We start from the raw sequence: 22399 nt of genomic DNA on the forward strand, positions 1-22399 counted from the left end.
ATATACCACACAATCTACTATACACACAACGGAATCTGTGAGTACTGCTAAGTCGGAGTCACCTGATAGTACAACCATTTCTGTGATGAATACAACAACAAGAAGACGCCGTACTACTACTACCACCACGTTCAAAACACCAACCATATCTAGCACCTATACAAGCATTCCTGATTTTAATGGAACGACTGCTGAAAATAGTGTCCCATCACAAAGTCCAATAATAAGCACCCCCAGCAGTAGTTCGTCCACTGTACACTCACCCAGTACAACCGTAGCATCTAGCAACTCAAATCTTCCACCTGTACCACCGACACAAACTACCTCAGTGCTGTCCACGACCGAAATATCTACGCAAGCTACACCATGGGATCGTTCTACCACTACAGAAATGCACTCCTCCAGCACTACTGATATTTCTGGAACAGAGCCTATGGTGAAGGTACCAAATGCATCCTATGCGCTATGGATAGCATTAAGTGGTGTGTTTATCGTTCTATTTATCATTGCATCGGCCATCGCTTTATATATCTACGTATCGGGGGTAGAAATTCACAATGCACTTGGTAGTATTGGCCACTTTTTCACCTGTAGCAACAAACTCAGCCGCTCGGCGAACGATGATGACCCTTACGGCACGATGCAGCCAAATAATTTTGACCCATTCGATGCCTATTACAACCAACAGCTACAACAGCAACTGAAGAATAGACTACGTCCCAAACACAACAGTGTAAGCAGTATCAGTAACAACAGCAGCAAAGCAATCCGCCAAAAGTATCCCAAATTTAACGTAGATCCCTATCGGCATGCGACAATGGAGGAAACAGCTAATGAATCATCTTTTGATGCGCCCCGCTTCGAGCTGATGGACGATATCGACGTTATCAAATACAAAAACAGGCTAAATAAACTTTAGACATAGTCAAAACTATATTTTTCAGTTTATCACAATGATGGGAACAAAAGGCAATACATCAGTATCTTATCGACGTTAAACGATGGCAGCATTCTTTTAGCACTCAAGACTAGGTGATTCTAAAATACATGTATGGGTTTGTCAGTATGCATTCATAACAGCGGGCTTGCACCTACCATTTCAGAATGTTTGACCAACACATCAAGATGCATTCACTTTCAATGGCTCCTTTGAACTGTCGGGGTTGAAACCAACAACACATCACAAGCAACGAAACAGCTTCCTAACGAAGAGCTTCACTCGTTCTGCGCCTGTCCGTCCGAACCATGCTTACTAATGGGGAATGGTGTTCATTTCTACCTCATGTGAGAATTCATGCGAAACACATACTTTGCGCAATAGTTACTTCGTTGGAGCGAGCATTGCACGAATCCACTGATGTGTACTAAAAGCCACCTACGTCGAAAATTAGCGTCAGTAAACAGACTTTGATTGTTTCTCTTCCTAGATGTCACCACACGAAAATGCAAATATACTGACATTGAATTAATCTCCTGCGAACATTGATTATTGTCACGTATGGATTGAAAAAGAGTGTCATAACAATAAAGTAAATCTTTTATATTCACCAAGAAACGCAAGATTAATTAGAGTGTATTCTGTATTCCCATGAAAATCGCCATAGCAATCTAATTATTTTCTCTCATGACATACATGCTACGAGTTGCTCTAAAATTATCTTCATCGTAAGTGTTGTTATGTCATCAATTTCTACGCCGGCCCGGTAAAAGCTACGATACCACACTCACCATCAATCGCTCCTTAACATTGATTCATTAATTAGTGGTCACTGTGACGATGGTGAAATGAAGTAGCATACGCCAAACTGTTAAACGCATAAGGTCATTTCGCTGATAGCACTAATGGTGCTATTATGTGAGGTTCGGTTCGGTACCGGTTAGAAGCCAGAATGATGAGTTTTACTCAAGAGCACTAAACTCGACTATTCATACCAAAACTTTAATACCTCTTTCTAAGTGTGGTTTACAGCAGCAGCAGCATCTTCCAATTGACAGAGAACAGCGTTTCGGCATGAACATATCGGCCAATAAATGTTCAACAAATTAAAGTACAAGAACTTTTAAGCCACTCATTATAAAAAAAAATGCATGAAAATCGCTGAATTTAAGAGATATAAACAAAACAAATTCAAAAAAGAAAAACTTTTTATAACAATTTAAACTACTGAAGTATCGTAAAGGGATATATCATTTTAGCCGAAAGTATATCAAGCCACCACAAGACATAAATTCATGCGTAGGGCAATCAATCCCCTTGGATTCAGCTTAATTAAAAGGACTGGTAGTGAAAGTTACAACCAACAAAAAACATTGCCATACAATGGTACAAAAAAGATTGCCATACTTCAAACTCGTAAAATATTCCGGCATAGAAGATTCGCAAACTACCTACCGTAGGCGAAAAGGATAAACTTTGCCAAGTATTATAGAAACTTTTACCGGGACAACGACACGGAAGGTAGACGCGTTGAAACAACTTAAATTATGAACGATGCACATTTTACCCGAGAGATACTCTAATTACAGTCGGTTATAGTTTGAATGACATTACGAATAGGCGATCTTCATTCTCTTCTTCCTGGAACGGACCGATGTACATACTTTTCTTAACTTTTGCCAAGATTTTCGTTGGCTATCATGCTAAATGATATCTGTATAGATTTAATAAAGAACTGCCTACTACTACTTATTCCATCAGGCTCTTTGAGTGCTGTAAAAAGAAAAAAAACAAGATGAATTGTATTTCACTTCAGCTAAACAACTCGTATGATTGAATTCTCTTCACCAGTTTGAGGTAAAACAGAAAATAATCTTTGATTCATTCTTGCTGTTCTTGATTCACATTTTTCTTGTTATCGTCCACAATCAAAAGTTCTTAGTAAATTTTACGAATTGTAGTTGTTTTGCTTAGAAAACTAAATTAAAACATTCTACGCTGGTACAAACGGTAGAATATTTGTTATTTCTTTACTTTCATTTATTTTATTTTTTTACAGACTTGAAAGAAGTTCACGAAGAAGGATTTGTTGTATTCTAGTTGATTTTTCAACGACTGTTTACAAATTCTTGCATTCCATTCTAAATGGAATTACCAACTGATGGCATTTGTTGGAAGAATGTGTGTTATTGCTGAGTTAATTGTAGCATGAGATATTCATGTACCATCCTGCAAATTTGATTCAAATTTTGATTGCATTAGATGACTAACAAGGAGACAAATATTTGACGAAAGATTATAAAGGTATTTTTAGCCATGCGAATTAAATAAAGACCTATCACATATGAATCGAGGGTCAGATCTTACATAGTTAAATTCGATACATTTCAATTGATAGTTAAAAAAACTGACATTTCAAATCGCGTTTGATGTTAGTTTGTTGATCGAATGAATTTCATAGCAAAATGACTTATAATAAAACGGCAATGAACACGTTCCCCTGCATCCTTTGCTTCTAGCTCTTTCTTATTAAAACTAAAATAATCCTCTCGGCAATCATTCCTATATTTTAAGGTCTAACAAAGTAAAGGCTACATCCTTGTTCGGTCTTGCAAAATTCTTTATATGTCATATTTAGATCAATTGGTAATTTGTTCATTATTTTGATAACTCGTCTGTAAAATAGTCTTATCGAATGTATGATTTAGTTATACCATATTATATTTATAGGGGGTGATTTAGAAGTTTTGTAGATCGATAGTCTACACAGTTCCCCTTCCACCATCTCCGCCCCCCGTCTGCAATTAAAGTAAACTTATCAATCTCCCAACAACAAGCTGGGTGCAAGTAACATTCCCCTCCCCCTCCTACAGGGAGCTTCAAATCGTTTTACCGGCTAGGGCCTCTGGTACCCTAAATTCGCCACCGAGTACATCCCTAATAGGTTCTTTAAATGATTTTTTAGTTCTATTATTAGAAAAGTACAGTGAAATCGTATATTTGCGTTGTTTAATGCTAATAGACGTCGAGCGACATTGTCTTGCGTGACATAAAGTAGCTCAATTTTGCTTCATCCGGTACAGCTGAGTTATGTTTGTTTATCAGCGAGGATAATGTCAAACTCTAATAAAGTATAACTCTTTTTAACCTATTTCGCTTATGTTTATAAACAAAAAATAGGCAGATTGGATGGGTTAATTGAGCTTCTTTAAACTACGCGATGTGTAACTTATCATTGCAATTCATCGAAAACTCATCATATTTCAACAAGAGCTAGCGCGAGACAATAGTGGGCTTCGTTTATTTGCACGGTTATCTTGCACTGATGTTGTGTTTTGACAAATTTTGCAAAAGATGCGCTGTTGTCTATATATAAGGCGACCGACCTAAGTTTGTCAAGAAGATACTACGCAATGATCCGAAAAATATTCTTAATATAAAATTGATGATGGTTCATGAAGACAAGAAGTAATCAAAATTCTGTGATTAGGCAGTGGTTAGAGATAATATGAAGACAGAATTTCTACCTATGATTGACAAACATAAACATTAGCTAAATAATATGTTTGATAGTTTATTATTTGAAGTACTACATTTTGAAGACTTATGTTTTTTTTATTAGACTTCATTAATACATTCTTATGCCTGTTTTTTCTTAACATATTAACTTTTTTCACAACAAAGTGCTAATTTGTGAAGAAAGAAAACCTAGAAAGTACTCTATAACTTGTGCTGATAATTTTCTGACGGTTGTGATAAAACATAAAAACATTGTTCATACAACCACTTTCTATTTGCCTGTATAATCGAACACAATTACATGGTTGTTACAGATAAAATCTGATCACTTCTTCAATTGCTTATGAAATTAAACCGATTTGGTCCTTCCTTATCACGCTACAATCGACGCGCATATATCCGAGCTTTCTTTATTTACTTTACTTTACTCATGAGGAGAACCTCAAAATCGTTGGTTACACGTCCTCCAAATCCAATGACGTACCGAAACCTCTCAAAACTCAGAGACCTTTCAACCACTCAATTTATCTCCATTTGTTTAAACCAATCAACCCTTGGCGGCAAACGCACGTTTAACATCCTTACTGGAGGAACCGTAGAATACCAAAATGATAGGAAAAGCAATATCCTTGAGAGATAAGCAAACTCTTTTCTTCACTTGTCTCGATACATGGGCTTGAACCGCTCAATTCCTGTGCGTTTTTATGTTGCTTTATCCATTCTTTTGCCAACAACCATTACGGAAATGCCTTCGGAAGCAATATAATAACTTAGTAGGGAGAACGTTTGTCGATCGGTAGGCCAAAGCGAATCTCCCTTTTTCGTCACTATGTATGCTCTACATACAACTTCAAATGAAATTTGCATGAAAGATTCCTTCCACGATGGTTCCAATACCATTAATACTTCTAAATTTTGCATGGATTTTTCTTTTAACATCATCACGTTATTTTATCAGTATTGGTAGGTTTTGCAGGAACAAAATGGGAAAAATTGATAGAGAATCGAAAATATGATCAAATCATACCAGTTTATTTATGACTGAACACTGCTATGACATCAGTAACTTACCTTATTTTTAACGATATGCAATATTTCAACATTTAAAGTTTGTTCACATAAGTGGTGTTGTTGGGAACTAAAACCAAGGGGGAATGAATTTTCGCCAAAACAATTTATTAAAATATAACGCGCCAAATTTTTTTTCGGCAGTTGGTTTTGAAAGGGCTGATTCCTGTCTTGCGGCCCCCTTTTTAACCCTTTTCTTAGGTTACGCTTCGTGCCATGTTCGTTTTACGCCTACGCTCGTTTTAAATGTCTCGTTTATGACAGGTATTTGGATACCTTTGATGCGAGGCTCCAACAGGTGTTTTAAAATGTTACATCAATATCACATGCTGTATCATGATGGCTACTATCACAAGGTGTCGATTAACATTAATAGAAAGAAGAAATAAATTACATACCTTTAATACTTTTAATTTTAATTCAGATTCGGAACAGAATCAGTGACTTGTCTAAAAATATTTGTACGGATGATATTTCATGTTTTTACCGATGGGTTATGTATCAAAATTTACATTCTTGACATACAATAATTATTTATTTATTTCGACAAATTTAGGGTCTGATACTAAAAGTAATCCTGCCTGTTACTGAGTGCGTACAAATCTAATATCCTAGATTTAAAGCTCTGCGTAGGCAAATGGAAGTCAAAAGATTCAATTCGAAATATGTTTTGCATCATAGTTATGCTTACTCATTTTTACTATTCAGGGCCAGGTCATATATACCAGGTCTCAGCAAATTTCAAGTTGTCCTCAAACTTTTCACGTACAGTAGCTGCAACCCTGCAATTGGGCCGGTCTGGTGGTACAGTTGTCAACTCGTACAACTTAACAACATGCCCGTCATGGGTTCAAGTCCCGAATAGACCGTGCCCCAATACGTGTAGGACTGACTACCCTGCTATGGTAACAATAAGTCACTGAAAGCAAAGCTCACTTCACTAGTGGGTACAGGCAGGCCTTGACCGGCAGCGGTTGTTGTGCCAAAAGAAAAAGAAGAAGAGTTGCAACCCTAACTCTTGCGCCTAATTTATGTCATGCTTTACATCAGACATGTGTAACATTTCAGGCTTCCTGGCCTGTTCTTTAAACCAAATATCCCAGTACCTTCACATATTGATCGAGGATATTCTTGAGTTATCATGTTAAAATTCCAGATTAACATACTTTGTCTGTTCTATTCGAGCCAAAAAGCTCAAAACCATCAAAGTTGAAAATCAGGCAATTGATGATATACTAATGATAAAATGGATAAAAGTGCTATGAATAAAAATGCCATATACTAATGATAAAATGGATAAAAGTGCACATCTTGTGGACAAGATGTAGAAATAATTAAACTCTATTCTAAGAGACAATTTTTAAAAATCGTTTTTTCCTTTGTACCTGTTTTATCTTCTTATATGCATAGGTAAAGCTACTTCGTAATTTTTAGTAGATTTTGAAATTCCCTTTACTATTGCAGCTAGAGTAAATTTACTGAATAAACTGACCCTAAAACGAATTAATTCTTGCGGTAACGCTATCTGCCTCGCTATTAATTGTCATCTAAGGAAATCAGTGTTTTTCTACATTGGCCTGGATTTTTTTCTTATACAGCAGGTCGAATTGATTTTTATACTATACCATGCACCTCTCAGTGAATAATTACATTTGAAGAAAGGAAGTACCTAACGAGCCTAACAAGCAGGCCCTTCAATACCTAGGAAAGTTGTTTTTAATTACCGCCTCTAATTTACTAAAGTTAATCTGTTTTAAAATCATATCATCTAGATATCATCAGGAATATAATCAAATTAAAATTATTATGCCTTGGGCTACAGATAAACCAGGCAAAGACCAAACTGATGGTGGCAACATCAGTGTCGCTACCAACAACCAATGCAAACTTACCTAGGCGTGACGTACAGATAGGTGAACGCACTTTTGAAGTCGTCAACACAATTCACCTATCTTGGGTCAAAGGTCAGCAACGACAATAGCATGGTAGCTGAGTTGCGCGCAAGGATGCATGCTGCCAAACCGTCATTCTTCAGACTGAAAAACCAGATCACCTCAAAGAAACTGTCACGACGGACGGAAGCTGTGGCTATATAGCACTTTTCCATGACATGAACACTGTTCTGACGATTCAAATCTGACGAAACCCTCTCTACCGCGTTCGAGAGGAAGATTCTCAGAAGGATTATTGGCCCCGTGTAAGACAATGGTCAAATATAATTTAGCCAGTCTCATAGTACAGTCCTCAACTCGTACGACTTAACAACAAGCCCGTCATGGGTTCAAGTCCCAACTAGACCGTGCCGCCATACGTAGGACTGAATATTCTGCTATGGGGGGTAATCAAAAGTCACTGTAAGCCAACCCCAAAAGTTGTACAGGCAGGCCTTGACCGACAACGGTTGTTGAGCCAAAAGAAGAAGAAGAAGATAAGACAATGGAGGGGCCGTTACAACGACGAGCTATACGCGAGATGTAAGGCAACCTCACTGTCGTGTATCGTATTAAGCTCGCCAGGCTCCGGTGGGCTGGCCGTGTTGTACGCATGGAAATGGACGACGGATAAGTAAGTAACCACATATAAATGCACTAAAGTTAAACTATTTAATAATCTGATCATCTAAATATTATCTGAAATGGAATCAAATCAAAATTATTAGTCTCAGCTGATGTGATTACCGAAGAAGTTTCTTCTAATTATGGTCATGCGGTAACAACTATCATTTTTTAACCATTTCAAAAACAGATAAGAGTATATTCTCTGTAAATGTACAATAAATCGGTGTTAAGTCGCTGTTTGCAACTTAATACATTTAATTTAAACTTTATTGATTCGTTAAGTTTTTCACATTTTCGAATGTACATTAAATACTCACATTTTACTCAGTTTAACTTTCTTGTTGACACTATTAATTTTCTATGTTTATTCTGCTGTAGCAGTGCGATATCAATAAGAAAACACTACTATTGTTTGTTGCCAGAGAAAATAGTTTTATTGTTTATTGCATTTTAATTGGTTCTATTGTCCTGTCTTGTGTTAACCTTGGGCTTTGTTAGTTTGCACGAGCCTTGCTGCACACGCATGTATCTTTGACGCACTTTCCTTCATCGAAGTCCTTGGCATGGCACCGCTGTAGACAAGCCTTAGCAGCGGCCTTCGGATTTTTGCTACTGCAGACATCGGCACTGAATCCAGCTCCGAACAGCGAGCACAGAGCGAGGACAGCGAACAAGAATGCGAAAGTGAATTTCATCTTGAAGCACTACTTCTGGCTTTACTTTCCTTGCAAATGCTGCACGACAACCGAATTCTCCCTTTTATATGGTCGGTGACTGGGTAATCAATTGCTCATGTTTTGGAGGCCTTCTCCGAAGTCCCTGAAAACGCCAAACCATTTGTTCAAACAGTTGATAAAATTGATACGCAAAACAGCTGTTTAATTACAGGAATATTCTAGATTTTCTAAATCTCTGCAAATGGATCATACGACAAGCAGATTTTACAAAAGTGTTATCTGTACCATGCGCAAAGAGATATTTTCGTTGTTTAGCGACTGTCCAATTGTACGTTTCAAGAACAAAATGTTAGCTCTGTTGCCACAATACGTAGATTTGTAAAAAAGACCCAACAACAAATTCAGGTGAACAATTTTAAAGTAATTTAATTCTATAGTAAAAATTCAAGAATTTTATTATTTTGTTTCCTCAAGTCAACAACAGTTTTTTTGGCTGGCCTCAACGGTCTTAAACGCCTTGTGTCTACCGGCACAGCATAAACCATTATGTTTGATTCAAATACTTTTTTTTAAATAGAAAATTTGTCTAATTTGTATAATATTTATAACCTTATACTTTTTGTTGTTGATTGATTTGTATATGTTGGTCATGTAGTCAGTTTTTCACTGCTTTTGTCGGTTGTGGGCTTTATTTATTATTATTTACACGTTTGTTCTATTGAAGTCGCTGGCTTTTGGCTGATTAATGATCGTCACATCGCTGTATTTTGTGAGCATTATTCTCACCAACTCTCTCAAATGCGAGTGTAGTTGGATGAGTCTGATTGATGAAATTTCAAATGTTAAATAAAATGCTAAAAATTAAAAAATAAATAAAAAACGTTTTTATTAGACTTCTTCTTCTTCTTTGGCTCAACAACCGTTGTCGGTCAAGGCCTGCCTGTACCACTTGTGGGCTTTGGCTTTCAGTGACTAATTGATTTCCCCCCATAGCAGGATAGTCAATCCTACGTATGGCCGCACGGTCTATTTGGGGATCTAACCCATGACGGGCATGTTGTTAAGTCGTACGAGTTGACGACTGTACTACGAGACCGGCTTTTTATTAGACTACTAATATAATTAATGGAATGTTTACTATGTGATATTTTTATATTTATTATTAAATTCTATTTTAATCCTCTAGAAATGTGTAACAAAGTTGCTAATATTAATCATACGGCATGCGGTGTAGGATGAATATTATTTTTGAACACGTTTTACCACGTTTTCCATCACACTTAGAAATCCGTCACGTCATGGAAAATTCATAGAAATCCCAAATCAATTGACGATCTTTTGAACTTATTCGGGGTTTTCTTGTTTGGCACAATAACCATAATCGATCTAAGCCTACCATAAGCTTGTTTCCTTGGATATTTTTTTAAATTTGTTGCTTAATTGTACGCATAACTGCACATAATACTCACAAAATAAAATAAAGCAACTATTGTTTCCAGGTAACTGCCGCTATCGTTCCTCTGCTATGGAGTTTAAGAAAGTGGCCGTAAGACTTTTTCGTTTTCCCATAACTGGATAAATAGGTGTTACAAACGATGTTTTTTTTTTTTTCGTTTTGTAAAAGCTCGTTTACGTGCATAACAAGAATCAAATACCAGTTGTTATACACGTTGATAGTTGATAGTTGGTTCATCTGCATCATGCATGTACACGTATGAAATTTTGTTTATTTTCCTACATCATTTAAAAACCATTTTGATATACTGATCTGATAGTCGATAGTCGACTATAATAAATAAATAATAGTCCATAGTTTGAATCTAATTTATATTGTATGCTAATGGAAAACGCACAAAAATCTACTAATTATTTATAATAATTTAATTCTTTTATTGTCACTGTCAATGCACTATAATCACGCTTAAGAACAAACGCAGTTGCCGTTTAAACATTGGCCTCCTTTGAATTTTAAATCAACGCACTTCAATGGGCAGATGATTGCACCTGCAGAAGGTAAGATTTCCCCACAAATCATATCAGCTTTGGTTTCTACGGCGAAGAATATCAGCGATGCAAAGGTCGTTGCAGCGAGGAAGAAGGAAAAAAATTCATTTCCAATTCTTATTTTGTGATGTTTAATCTATTCAAGTAATCTTGCTCGTGTACTACACATACGTGCTATTGTTCGAATTGAAGGTGTTTTATACTTTGAATAGATTTCAGTTAGCCAGCCCACACAAAACAGCACTTTATGGCTTCAACAAATACAACGCATTTCTGCGAATTTTTACCAACTTCAGCAATATTCCACCTGATTAAATTGAGTAGACACAAACAATCTGAATCCACATCGTGTGCATGACATATGCAGAACAGTGCTATATATATTTTTCAAATGTTGTAAATGTAAAATTCGAATGTTGTATAAAAATTATGATAAGTCTTCCAAATAGAAAAAAAAACTTTTGTTTATATTTTACTTATCAAACAATTAGATAAAATAGTTTATCATCAATAAAAAATGATACACGTGATAGTTTAAATGTTACATTAAAAGACGAAAGACATTGCATTTTGTTCCTACAGCTGAACATTACACTTTACGTGGCACATATAACGTATGCATTTCAATTGTTTGAACAAGTGCCTCGCATCTGCAAAGAAGCTACAACCATGGAACTTGTATTTTATAAGAATTTGGAGTTTGTCTCTCGTTGGGATCGGTTCACAAAGGGTGTAAAAATGGCTAATCTTTTTTTAACGAGATATGATATTTCTTAGCTCATCGAGGGGTTTTACGAAACAAGTTATCAAACAGAAATATTCCGCTAGTTTAAGTAAAACATTACTCAACTTAGTTGTATTTATCGCGGCTACCACGATTTTCTGAAAAAAATTGATTTAATGTATTAGTATTTTGAATAAATTTGATGGTTTTTAGACTCTTATTATTTATTTTATAGGTTTCGTAGGAGCAAATTTGATTATCTTTGCTCTTTGAATTATTTAAAATGGTTGCAAAAAGGTAACATATTTTGCATTAAACAATATGTGTATCAACTCAGTACTAGTCGAGAAGAGATTGTACTTTATTTGATATAGTGTTGCTTTTAGGTAAACAAGCTCCAGTTAACGAACAACGTTCGCCAACTGGAGTGACGTTCCTATGGATTGATTGTTTTGATTCACGTTGACTGGAATAAACATACCAAACTTTTTTTTCATTTATGTTGATATAAAGTATAGTAATTCATGTAATGGCATAAATTAATAGCAAACGTAGGCAAAAGACCCCAAATTTGTGTGGAAAATGCCCATTTGCAACAAATTTCTCTTCATGAGATTCCGGATGTTTCATATTTTGCCGTTTAAGTGTTCGTTAAATGAGAATCCAGTTAGCGAACCTCCAGTTACATAACACTCCAGTTACAACACATCCAGTTAGCGTTCACCTACTGTATTTATCATTTAAAAAAAATTCACTACTTTAAGCGATCTCATGAATTTCATAGCCAAAGTGCGGATTAGCGAGATGCCAATTAACGATCATGTGTATTTAAAAGGAGAAGACTCTCGAGCGTGCACATGCGTTCTTTAAAAAAACAATCTAAATTTAATTTCTACAGTGTACAATCGAGCGCTTCATAACTGGATGCAAAACTACATAGCTGTTTTAAAAACTTCTCTTAATAATTTAAAACATTCCGCCGATTAGATCCAATAGTCCATTATATGATTTGAAACCCTATATGTCATTCAGCGTTCATAAGCTTTCGTAACAATAGTTAATTATATAAATCCATGACTGTTGAATGAATAAAACGGCACAAAATTATAATACCACATGAAAACATTCAACATTGGTAAAATAACTAATATAGCGTGCGCTATCATTAAATAACACCGGGTTTTTTTCACTGTGGGCTCATAAACCTGTCAATTGTCAAAATAAACTACAAAACAAACACATGGTGCTTCTAATTGTCAGCCGATGTAAATTTTTATTGCTGGTACCGGACAATTGTGGCGATTATTTAACAAAATTGCAGTTTCCGTGTCAAAAGTGTTGTTTTATAAACAGTATTGATTAGTTATGTATCAAAGTGCGCAGTTTTTGTATTAAACTATATAGTACAGTCTTTCCCAGAGTTACGCGAATAATGCATTCCGGAGACATTTGCATAACTCGGATTTTCGCGTAAGTCGAATATCACGTTTAACAGCCAAAATATATTCTATGGATAATGATTTTTGATTGAGTTTAGTTCATTCATGTAATTTATTACTTATTTGATGAAATTGGTGTGGAAAATTAGGTTAGTTCTGTGTTTTTAGTAATTTAAATTTTTTGAAAATGTTACCTTGGTGAGGATTCCGGTAAAACAAAAAAACGGAAAAACAGAGGTGAGCGAATTATTATAAACGATTCATATGAACCGGAAGAAATCTTCTTAATCGTGGAAAGTGTAACAAAAGGCATAAGTTTAGGCACATACAACCCTTTTCTCTTTGCAAAGGCAACAGAAACGTCATTGGAAATGCGCCATTGCAAACTACATTACTTAGAAATGGAAGATCCTCATGGGAAGGTGAAAAACAGAAAAGATGCAGAAAAATAAAAAAAAACTTAGTTGGGAAAAAACGGAAATACAAGTGAAAGTAGAAGAACACAAACCCCTTAACTCTTGCAAGGATATAGTGAGATGTGATGCCTTCAAATTTATGACGGAAAATGAATTGAAAGAGGGTCTAATCAACGATCATGTCAGAGGTATATATTTTCAAAAGGAAAAACTTAATGATGAACTTGTTACTACAAGAACAGCCATCATAACATTCGACAAAACTAACCGCCCAAGGACATACACATAGGATATTTTAAGAAAAAAGTGGAATTAAATATCCCTCTACTAATGAGATGCATGAAATGCATGTGGCTAGGTCACATTAAAGCGAAATGTTTTAGGGGAAAAAAATGTGCCAAGTGCAACGAAAATTTTCACGAGACATGTAACAATCCCCCGAAATGTGCAGAATGTGGAGGCAACCGCTTTACCCTAGACAAAGAGTGCCCGATATTTGAAGATGAGTATGAAATAAAAAGAATACAAACTATAAACAGAATCACACTAAGGGAAGCTAGAAAAATACGCAGAGACGCAGTGCCTGCAATTCCTAGGACGTACCTGTAAGAAACCTTCGAGAATACAATAGCTAGAAATAATAGTGCACATACCAACACAACAACTAATAGCCAACCAATAATATAGAACCAGAAAACGAAGAAGAACAAAACAACCAAAGAATAATTATAGAAAAAGTAACAGAGACTCCAAAAATTAAAAACCAATCCAATCGATTGAACAAAACGAAACGAATCACATAACAAAATACATTGTAAACAGAGCATAAACTAATACAGAAAATGAAAATCACATAATAAACAGCTACCAAGAAAATGAACAAACAATAAGAAAAAGAACAAGAAACGAAACAATAAATTTCAGCGACACTGAAGTATATCTGAGTGAATCAGAAGTATATCAAAGTGTCATTGAAAATTCTAGATACTTAAATGCAGCAGAAGAGTTAACCCCGCCAAATATTGAATAATTTGAACAGACAAGGTTTGAGCAGGAAAAATGATTTTTTTCAATATTATCCAAGCAAACATACAATCACTGAGAAAAAAAACAAAAAAGAATATTGAAATACCAGGGTACAACACCATTACAACAGATAGGTCAGATGGCTATGGAGGAAGGAGTATTCTTATAAAAAAGGAATAAAATACAAAGAAATCAATATCACAAATCAAGTAGAAACAATTTAAACCACAGCAATAGCAACACTCAAAACAAAAATGACTATTATATCAATATACATAGCACCACAGGCAAGTAATATAGATATAAAAATACAATAGCCCAAATAATACACAATACCAAAGACAAGAAAAAAGTTTTAATAGTGGGCGACTTCAATGCGCACCACAGATACTGGGTGATGATAAAACCGATAAAAAAGGTGAAATCATTCTTGAAGAATTTGAAAATTCAGAACTAATAATCCTACATAACAATACATACACATGCATTCCAACAGACAAAAAACAAAGAAAAACTTCAATAGACCTATCAATATATCAAAAGATATATTCCTAGAAACAAACAAACAAATCACAGACTATCATATGGTCATATTACTCTAAAAATGAAAAACAGCTGCGCACCCACATTCGTTATAAATAAAAATAAAACATATAAACAAATAAATGAACTAGATCACACAAAAATTAACACAATAAAATAATGCATTAATAAAATTAAACAGATAACTAAAAAGAATACTCACCGAACAAAACATAAACTAAAAGCATGGTGGAATGAAGAATTAAAAACTGCCTTTAAGAATCGAAACATAGCCAGAACTTCTTTTAATAATTCACGCACTATTAAAAACTCAATGGAATGCAATAAAAGAACAGCTATCCTGATTTACAAAATAAAAAAAAACATAAAAGAGAACTATTTTACAACACTCTAGACAGTATAAACTCCCAAACTAATACCAAAGAACTATGGGACTTAGTATACAATATTAACAATAACAAAAATCATGCCAAAGAATCGAACATTATACACAATGATAATAAAATAGCCAAAGACTTTTTAGATTCAAACTTCGAAAAAAATAAACTATTTAAATTTAGAACAGATACAAGCAATGCAACTCAAATAGACATGGATTAATTAATAAGGAAATATACATGAAAACTACTAAAAACAAGAAAAATACAGCACCAGGAATAGACAAAATAACTTACGAAATGCTTCGTAGCATAAACGAAGAAACATTCAAGATCATCATAAAGATGCAAACAATATGTGGATGAAAGGAAAAATATACAAAAATCTAAAACAAATCAAAATTATAGCCATACCAAAACCAGAAAAAGATCCAAACAATATAAAGAATTACATACCAATCGCGCTCATTCCGACTCCTACAAAAATTCTAAACTCTGCAGTACTCCTCAAACTAAATAGGCACATAGAATTAGAAAGATTCTACCAGAAACCTCTGTCGGCTTTAGAAAACACAAAACATAAATCAATGCATAAATTACCTAACAAATCAAGTATACCAAACAAAAGAAAAAATAACATGACCGGGGCATATTTATAGACCTAGAAAAGGCATATAACAAAGTCAAAACCAAAATACTGATACAAAAATTAATAGACGCTAACACATCAAACCAACTAACTCTATGTGTTACTAATTTCCTGAAAAATAGAACAGTAGAGATAGAAAGTAACACAAAGATCAAAATGCTAGTCACTAATGGATTACCCCAGGGAGATATAATGTCCCCTACTCTATTCTATCTATATACCAAAGATATACACAATAAAATAACAAATGAAAACACAAATTAATACAATATGCAGATTATTTTGTGATAATTGCCAGAGAAAAGGACAAAAGGAACTGAAAACCAATCTTCAAACAGCTTTAAATTCATTCATAAATGAAAAAGAAGAACTAAACCTCCCCATTACAACGGATAAAACTAAATATATGATATTTAATAATAAAAACCAAAACTTCAACCTCAACATACGAAACACACAAATAGAAATAACAAACACCTACAAATACCTCGGCACCATAATAGACAATAAGCTTAAATTTCATAAACACATAGAATACCTGAGGAATAAAGCCATAGATAGACTAACATTTTAAAAATTCTATGCGCAAAAAATAAAAATCTAGACCCACAAAAAACACTAATAGTATACAGGTCAACTATGCGATGCGGGCTCATCATACTTAAACACATAGCAACAAAAGCAATAGGAAAAAAATATATACAAAAATTAACCAAGCGATACGCAAAGCCACAGGATGCACAAAAACGACACCCATTAACACCTTGCATGCTATTGCAGCCGAAATCCCATTCCAATTCAGTTCTAAATTCATAGCACGTAAATAGCTAGCAAAAATAATAGTATATTCACACATATTAAGAAAAAAAAATAAGGTAAAAGATAATAACTACAATAACAACTCAAAATCATGCCAAGAGAAAATATATGAAGAAGACTATAACATACTAAAACATCTATCCATAAGCCAAATGAACAACATTGTAACAAAATAAACATAGACACAACACTTACAAACAAACAAACAAAATAAAGAGACGATTAAAACAATAACCTTAGAAAAGATGAAAAACTGCAACAATAATAGACCAACAATTTTACGGATGGTAGCTTAGGCGGTAGGCGGGAATAGGAATTTACATAAAAGATAGAAAACATAACATATACAAAGAATATAAAATTAAAAACATAGCATCAATAGCAACAATAGAACTGATAGCCATCGAAAAAGCTTTGGAGATAGCTAAAAATATAAGATGAAAAACATAACCCTATATACTGATAGTCTGACCTCATGCAAATCCTAAAAAAAGCACAAAAGAACCACAAACAGAAGAAATTATATATAACATCTTACAAAATGCACCACTAACACTAAAACACAAATTGTTTGGATACCGTTGCACGTAGGAATAAACGGAAACGAAGTCGCAGACGAATTAGCGAATAAAGGATGCCTAAAAGTGTAGAATTAGACAATAAAATAAGGTTTACTGATGCCAAAGATTTTTGCCGAAAGGAAATGGAAAAACAGGCTACAGAATACACAAATGAGTCCATTACTAAAGGGAAGAAATTCCTAAATTTCCAAACTGAATTCAAAACTGAAATTGGCACAAAAACATAAAAATTAGCAGGAAACAAATAAAAATAATGAACAGAATATTATCCGGGCATGATTATTCAGATTACTGGCTAGCTAAAATGAAAATAATCCAAAAAGGCGAATGTGAAAATTGCAGAATATCAAATACAGGATGGCACATGATTTTTGATTGTCCCAAATACAATAATAATAATAATAACAATTACAATAGAACAAAATTGAAGATTCCGAAAAACATGGAGAGAACCTTCTGGAAAAACAATAAGGCAAAATATAAATTTCATAAAACAAAACCACATAGAAATATGAAAAAGGAGAGGAAAAAGAGAAATCTTTTATCTTTCTGCAATGGAAGATCATTGAAAGAAAAAAAATCTCCTAAAACCTCAAATAAAAAATAACACACGAAAAAAAACAAACAGAGAAAAACAATAGCATAGATAACTATAATTAACTAGGGAAATAAATGGAACAACACAAACAGATGCAAACTAACTGAATTTTGTTTTCAAAACCCAGTATAGTTACCCACACACACATACACACCAAATTAAAAAAACGGACACAAAAACAACACAAAACAGACAACACAAAACACACAAAACAATCTGAGTGTCGCTGACGACAATTTAGGCTTAAAAAACAAAGCGTTGCTAGGTCAAAAATGCTGACTAGCTACGTTAGCAACGCGCCAGCGATGCGCGCTGGTTTAACGATTACATGGAAAAAGGCTAAGAAGAATAGACTAAGAAAAATATGCTGATCGACGCGGTCAGCATTTTTAGAGTATAAAATCAATTGAATAAAATAATGAATCGAATTTGCCAAGAACCAGTGGTGCGTTATTATTGTGCTTAAGTCGGCGTGTACTGTGCCTGTCTTAAGCTGCTGCTCGAAAGACACTTTCGTGTGCGCGACAAATGGTGGCTCCAGAGAGGAGAAAAATCAAAACTTCGATAAAGTGTTGGGATTGATTTGGGACAAAGAGTCTGACGTCTTGCCTACAAGTTTTAAAGGGCAGATATTAAAAAATTAACGAAACGTCAGATGTTCTCATATATAATGAAAATCTACGATCTCTAGGTCATCTTGCCAACATTACTGTTGAAGGTAAATTTTGATGCAAGATCTTTGGAAAACTAAACTAGACTGGGATGACGAAATCACCCAGTCCATAAGGAAAAATGGAAAAACTGGATAAGCCGAATCGAAAACTCGATCAACATATCTATACCTAGATGTTTTCCATTGGAAATAACGTAAAGATCAGGGAGCTCCATACTTTCGTAGACGCGTCGGAAAAAGCCTTTGCCGCGGTTACGTATCTTAGGACAGTCCCACGACTTAGGCATCGACATAAGTATCGTGGCCGAAAATCAAGAGTCGCTCCTACCCAACCACTGTCGATCCCTAGGCTTGAATTGCAAGGGGCAGTGCTAGGCACTCGCCTAAACGAATCAATCAAGGGGAATTGCGGTTAAAGGTCAAACAGAATTCTTTGGACCGATTCAAAAAACAGTTCTAGCTGGCTTAACTCAGAGCCTAGAACATATAATCAGTTCGTAGCCCTGAGAATCGGTGAAATTTTGGAGTTCAAACTCTCCGAAGCAGTGGAACTGGGTAGCATCTGCAGAAAACCTGCTGACGAAGCTACAAAAACTTGTAAGAAAAAGTCAATATGGTTAAATGGTCCCGACTTTCTCAAAAATTTAGAAATAAAAACACTAACACCAGACATTCCGGACACATTTGAAGACCGGAAAAAGGGTAAACACTTCGAGAACAGTGGAAAGATAAAGATTATGACCCATTTCCGTCGAATGGGTTCCAACTGCACCGTCTAAAACGATCGGTAGCGTACGCACTAAAGTGCTTGGATTGGTTAAAAAGTAAGGCTAAATCCCTGTCATTTTCGACAGCAATCGATAAAGCTACCCTTGACTTAGCTGAGCGCCACTTAATAAAAAAGGCTCAATGGGAAAGCTTTAACGGAGATGATACAACTCTCATTGAAGAACCGATAATGGCAGCAGTAAAGTTAGGTGCCTGTGCCCTATGTTGGACCAGATGGGATCATGCGTTCTAGAGGAAGACTTGAAACGTTAAATTTCTTCAATTTAACGCACGTAGCCCTATTGTCCTACCAAAAGGGCATCACATTACAAACCTTATCCTACAAACATTATCATGAGAGGTACTACCACCAAAGAGCGAATCAGTGATGGTTGCAGTTCGTCAAAATTCTGGGTGATAGATCTCAGAAGCAGTCTTAAGCACGTAATAAACAAATGTCAATACTGCAAAAACGCACGAGCTAAAACCAATCCCACCAATAATGGCACCAACTGCCAACATGTAGAACAGCAGTGTTTAAAAAACCATTTACGCATTGTGGAGTAGATTACTTCGGGCCCCTATTCGTTGACGATAGGCAGACGGGCAGAAAAAAGGGGGGTGTTATATTACGTGTTAACAAAAGAGCAATCCATATAGAATAGCCATTGATCTAACGGCAAGCACCTTTATTGTTGCTTAAAAAATTTGCAATACAGAAGAGGAAAGGTATCTTTCTATACAGCGATAATGGGACCAACTTTGTCGGAGCCGACAATGAGATGAAACAAATAAGAATTCGATGTGCCTCAGAAGGCATAGAATGGATCTTTAACCCACCAGGCGCCCCTCATTTTGGAGGTGCGTGGGAGCGAATGGTTGGAGAAATCAAGAGTCTGGTTTCCATGGCTGAGAGTTTAAAGAACACGTTCTCAGATCAATACTAACTGAGATAGAGTTCCTAACAAATAATCGACCATTGACTCACTTAACACTAGAACGAGAAGATGACGAGCCCCTAACTCCAGCTCATTTCTTGCTAGGTTGTTCCGGCGAGGCAGAGCCGAATATCTCAGATATCACCAAAACAGAATTGGTACGGTCCGATTGGAAAAGGGCCAGGAAATCACACAACAATATTGGCGACGGGTGATAACTGAGTATCTCCCAAAGCTTTCTAAACGAGAGAAGTGGACTCAAACGGCCAAACCATTACAAATAGGCGATATTGTCACGTTTCCCGATGAAACAAAGGAAAGGAAAATGGTTTAAAGGCCGAATCTGCGAGCTGGTAACTGGCGTAGACGGACAGACTCGTTCAGCACGAATCAAAGTAGGTAATAATTTAGTTAACAGGCCAACTGTAAAACTAGCAGTACTCGAGGTAAAACGAGATCAAACATTTTCAAATTGGGGAAAAAGGAAAGAAACAAATCTTAACGTTATAAAAGCTAAGCAGAAGAGAACTAGCAAGTCAAATACCAAAAAGGAAAAAGCTCAAATTAGGCCCGTATCATGGAGCTCATCCTTAAAATAACAATATACATAGCCGCACTGTTTAGAGTCGAATGCTTATCGATCGTACCTATCCCTGAACCAGGAATATATTTTGATCATATTGGGACACTCCTATTAAAAAAAGGGAGCATGGGAAACGACATTCCATACGGGGGCACGTCGGAAAATGATACGGATACGTTACAAACGTGAAAAAACACTTAACATAGTATTGAACTCCGTTAATAGTACGGACTCTGAACTCTCGGATCTAAAAGTACACTTCAGCACGAATGCAACCATGCAATTCAACTAATTCAAGGAATAAAGTCACAAAAGGACAAACGCTCCGGGGAATATTTGGTATACTAAAAGATTTCATGTTCGGGGGGAGACGACATAGACGAGCAATTAGCAGCCTTCAGAGCAGCAGAGGATACAAAATTTACACCATGTGTCCGAACGTTTGACCCAAACAAATAAAAAACACAATGAGATAACAGAAAATTTACGTCACCGAATAGACAAACTCTATGATGGTATAGATGTTCTCAGCAAGGAATTTAGCATAACAAAAATGAAGTTCTAACAAAGTATATACAGAAACGATCATGCTTACAACCCGCTCTAGTACAAGACATGAGAAATAAGTATCACGAATAGATTCAACCCAATTATATTTAGAGACGAAGAGATGTTAAAACAAACTATAAGAAGAAAGATGGCAAGTCATATAACGTTTAGAATACTCGGAAATAACCAATAGGAGAATAGAAGAGGGTGTGAAATAGTCTTTCTATCAAAACACATAATGTATCGATAGAAAATTACGAGATGTTTAAAGTCATAGCCGTTCCAAACTTTGCCAATCATACGATTTTAGACATACATGAAAAAACAATAGCCATCAACGAAAACTAGTTACTTATACCCGAAGGGAAATTTTAAACTGAACGAATCGCACTCATATCTTCTGAAAATAATACAACGAGAACCAGACTGCATAGCATCAGCATTACTAAAACAAGAAGTGGTACCAGATGTAGTTCAAAGGAAATAGGGCCAGAAGTCACTGAATTATACCACTTACAAATCCAAACAGTATCTGTTTTCTCTACCAACCCGATAGATATACTAAAAATGTAACAAAACACTCACTACCCCAAGTGCTCAATCGGAGAATCATAACCTTGTCACTAGACTGTAGCATTTTGCGAGCAAGTTCGAAAACAACCGACGATGCTAATAAAATCTGAGCAAGTTAGAGCATATTTTAAACCCATGTTAAATAAGCATTATCAAAGGAAGATAAGTCTAAACGAAGTAGAATCGGTAAACTAGTAACTATGTACTTTCTCAATAACCATATAAGGGTTTCGATTACGGTCATCTTGGTTTTCCGCGATTGGAATCAAAATATCAAAAACAAAATTGGTCCTCCTCCATGCAGGCCACCCACTTTAAACTAGAATTGTAACTCCCCTACGAGGACTTACGGGGGGAGGGATGTCGCTGACGACATTTAG

General features: G+C 35.5%; 1 protein-coding gene across 1 annotated transcript; it reads left to right on the forward strand.

Annotated features, from left to right (window-relative positions):
- On the forward strand, positions 1-1546 carry LOC121589960. The gene is made up of 2 exons (XM_041909255.1): positions 1-1032; positions 1104-1546. Exon 1 carries the CDS (start codon positions 86-88, stop codon positions 917-919), a length of 834 nt encoding a protein of 277 aa, XP_041765189.1. The 5' UTR covers positions 1-85; the 3' UTR covers positions 920-1032; positions 1104-1546.
- Positions 1547-22399: the final 20853 nt, after the last annotated feature.

Source organism: Anopheles merus, chromosome 2R, assembly GCF_017562075.2.
Source record: "Anopheles merus strain MAF chromosome 2R, AmerM5.1, whole genome shotgun sequence".
NCBI lineage: Eukaryota > Metazoa > Arthropoda > Insecta > Diptera > Culicidae > Anopheles > Anopheles merus.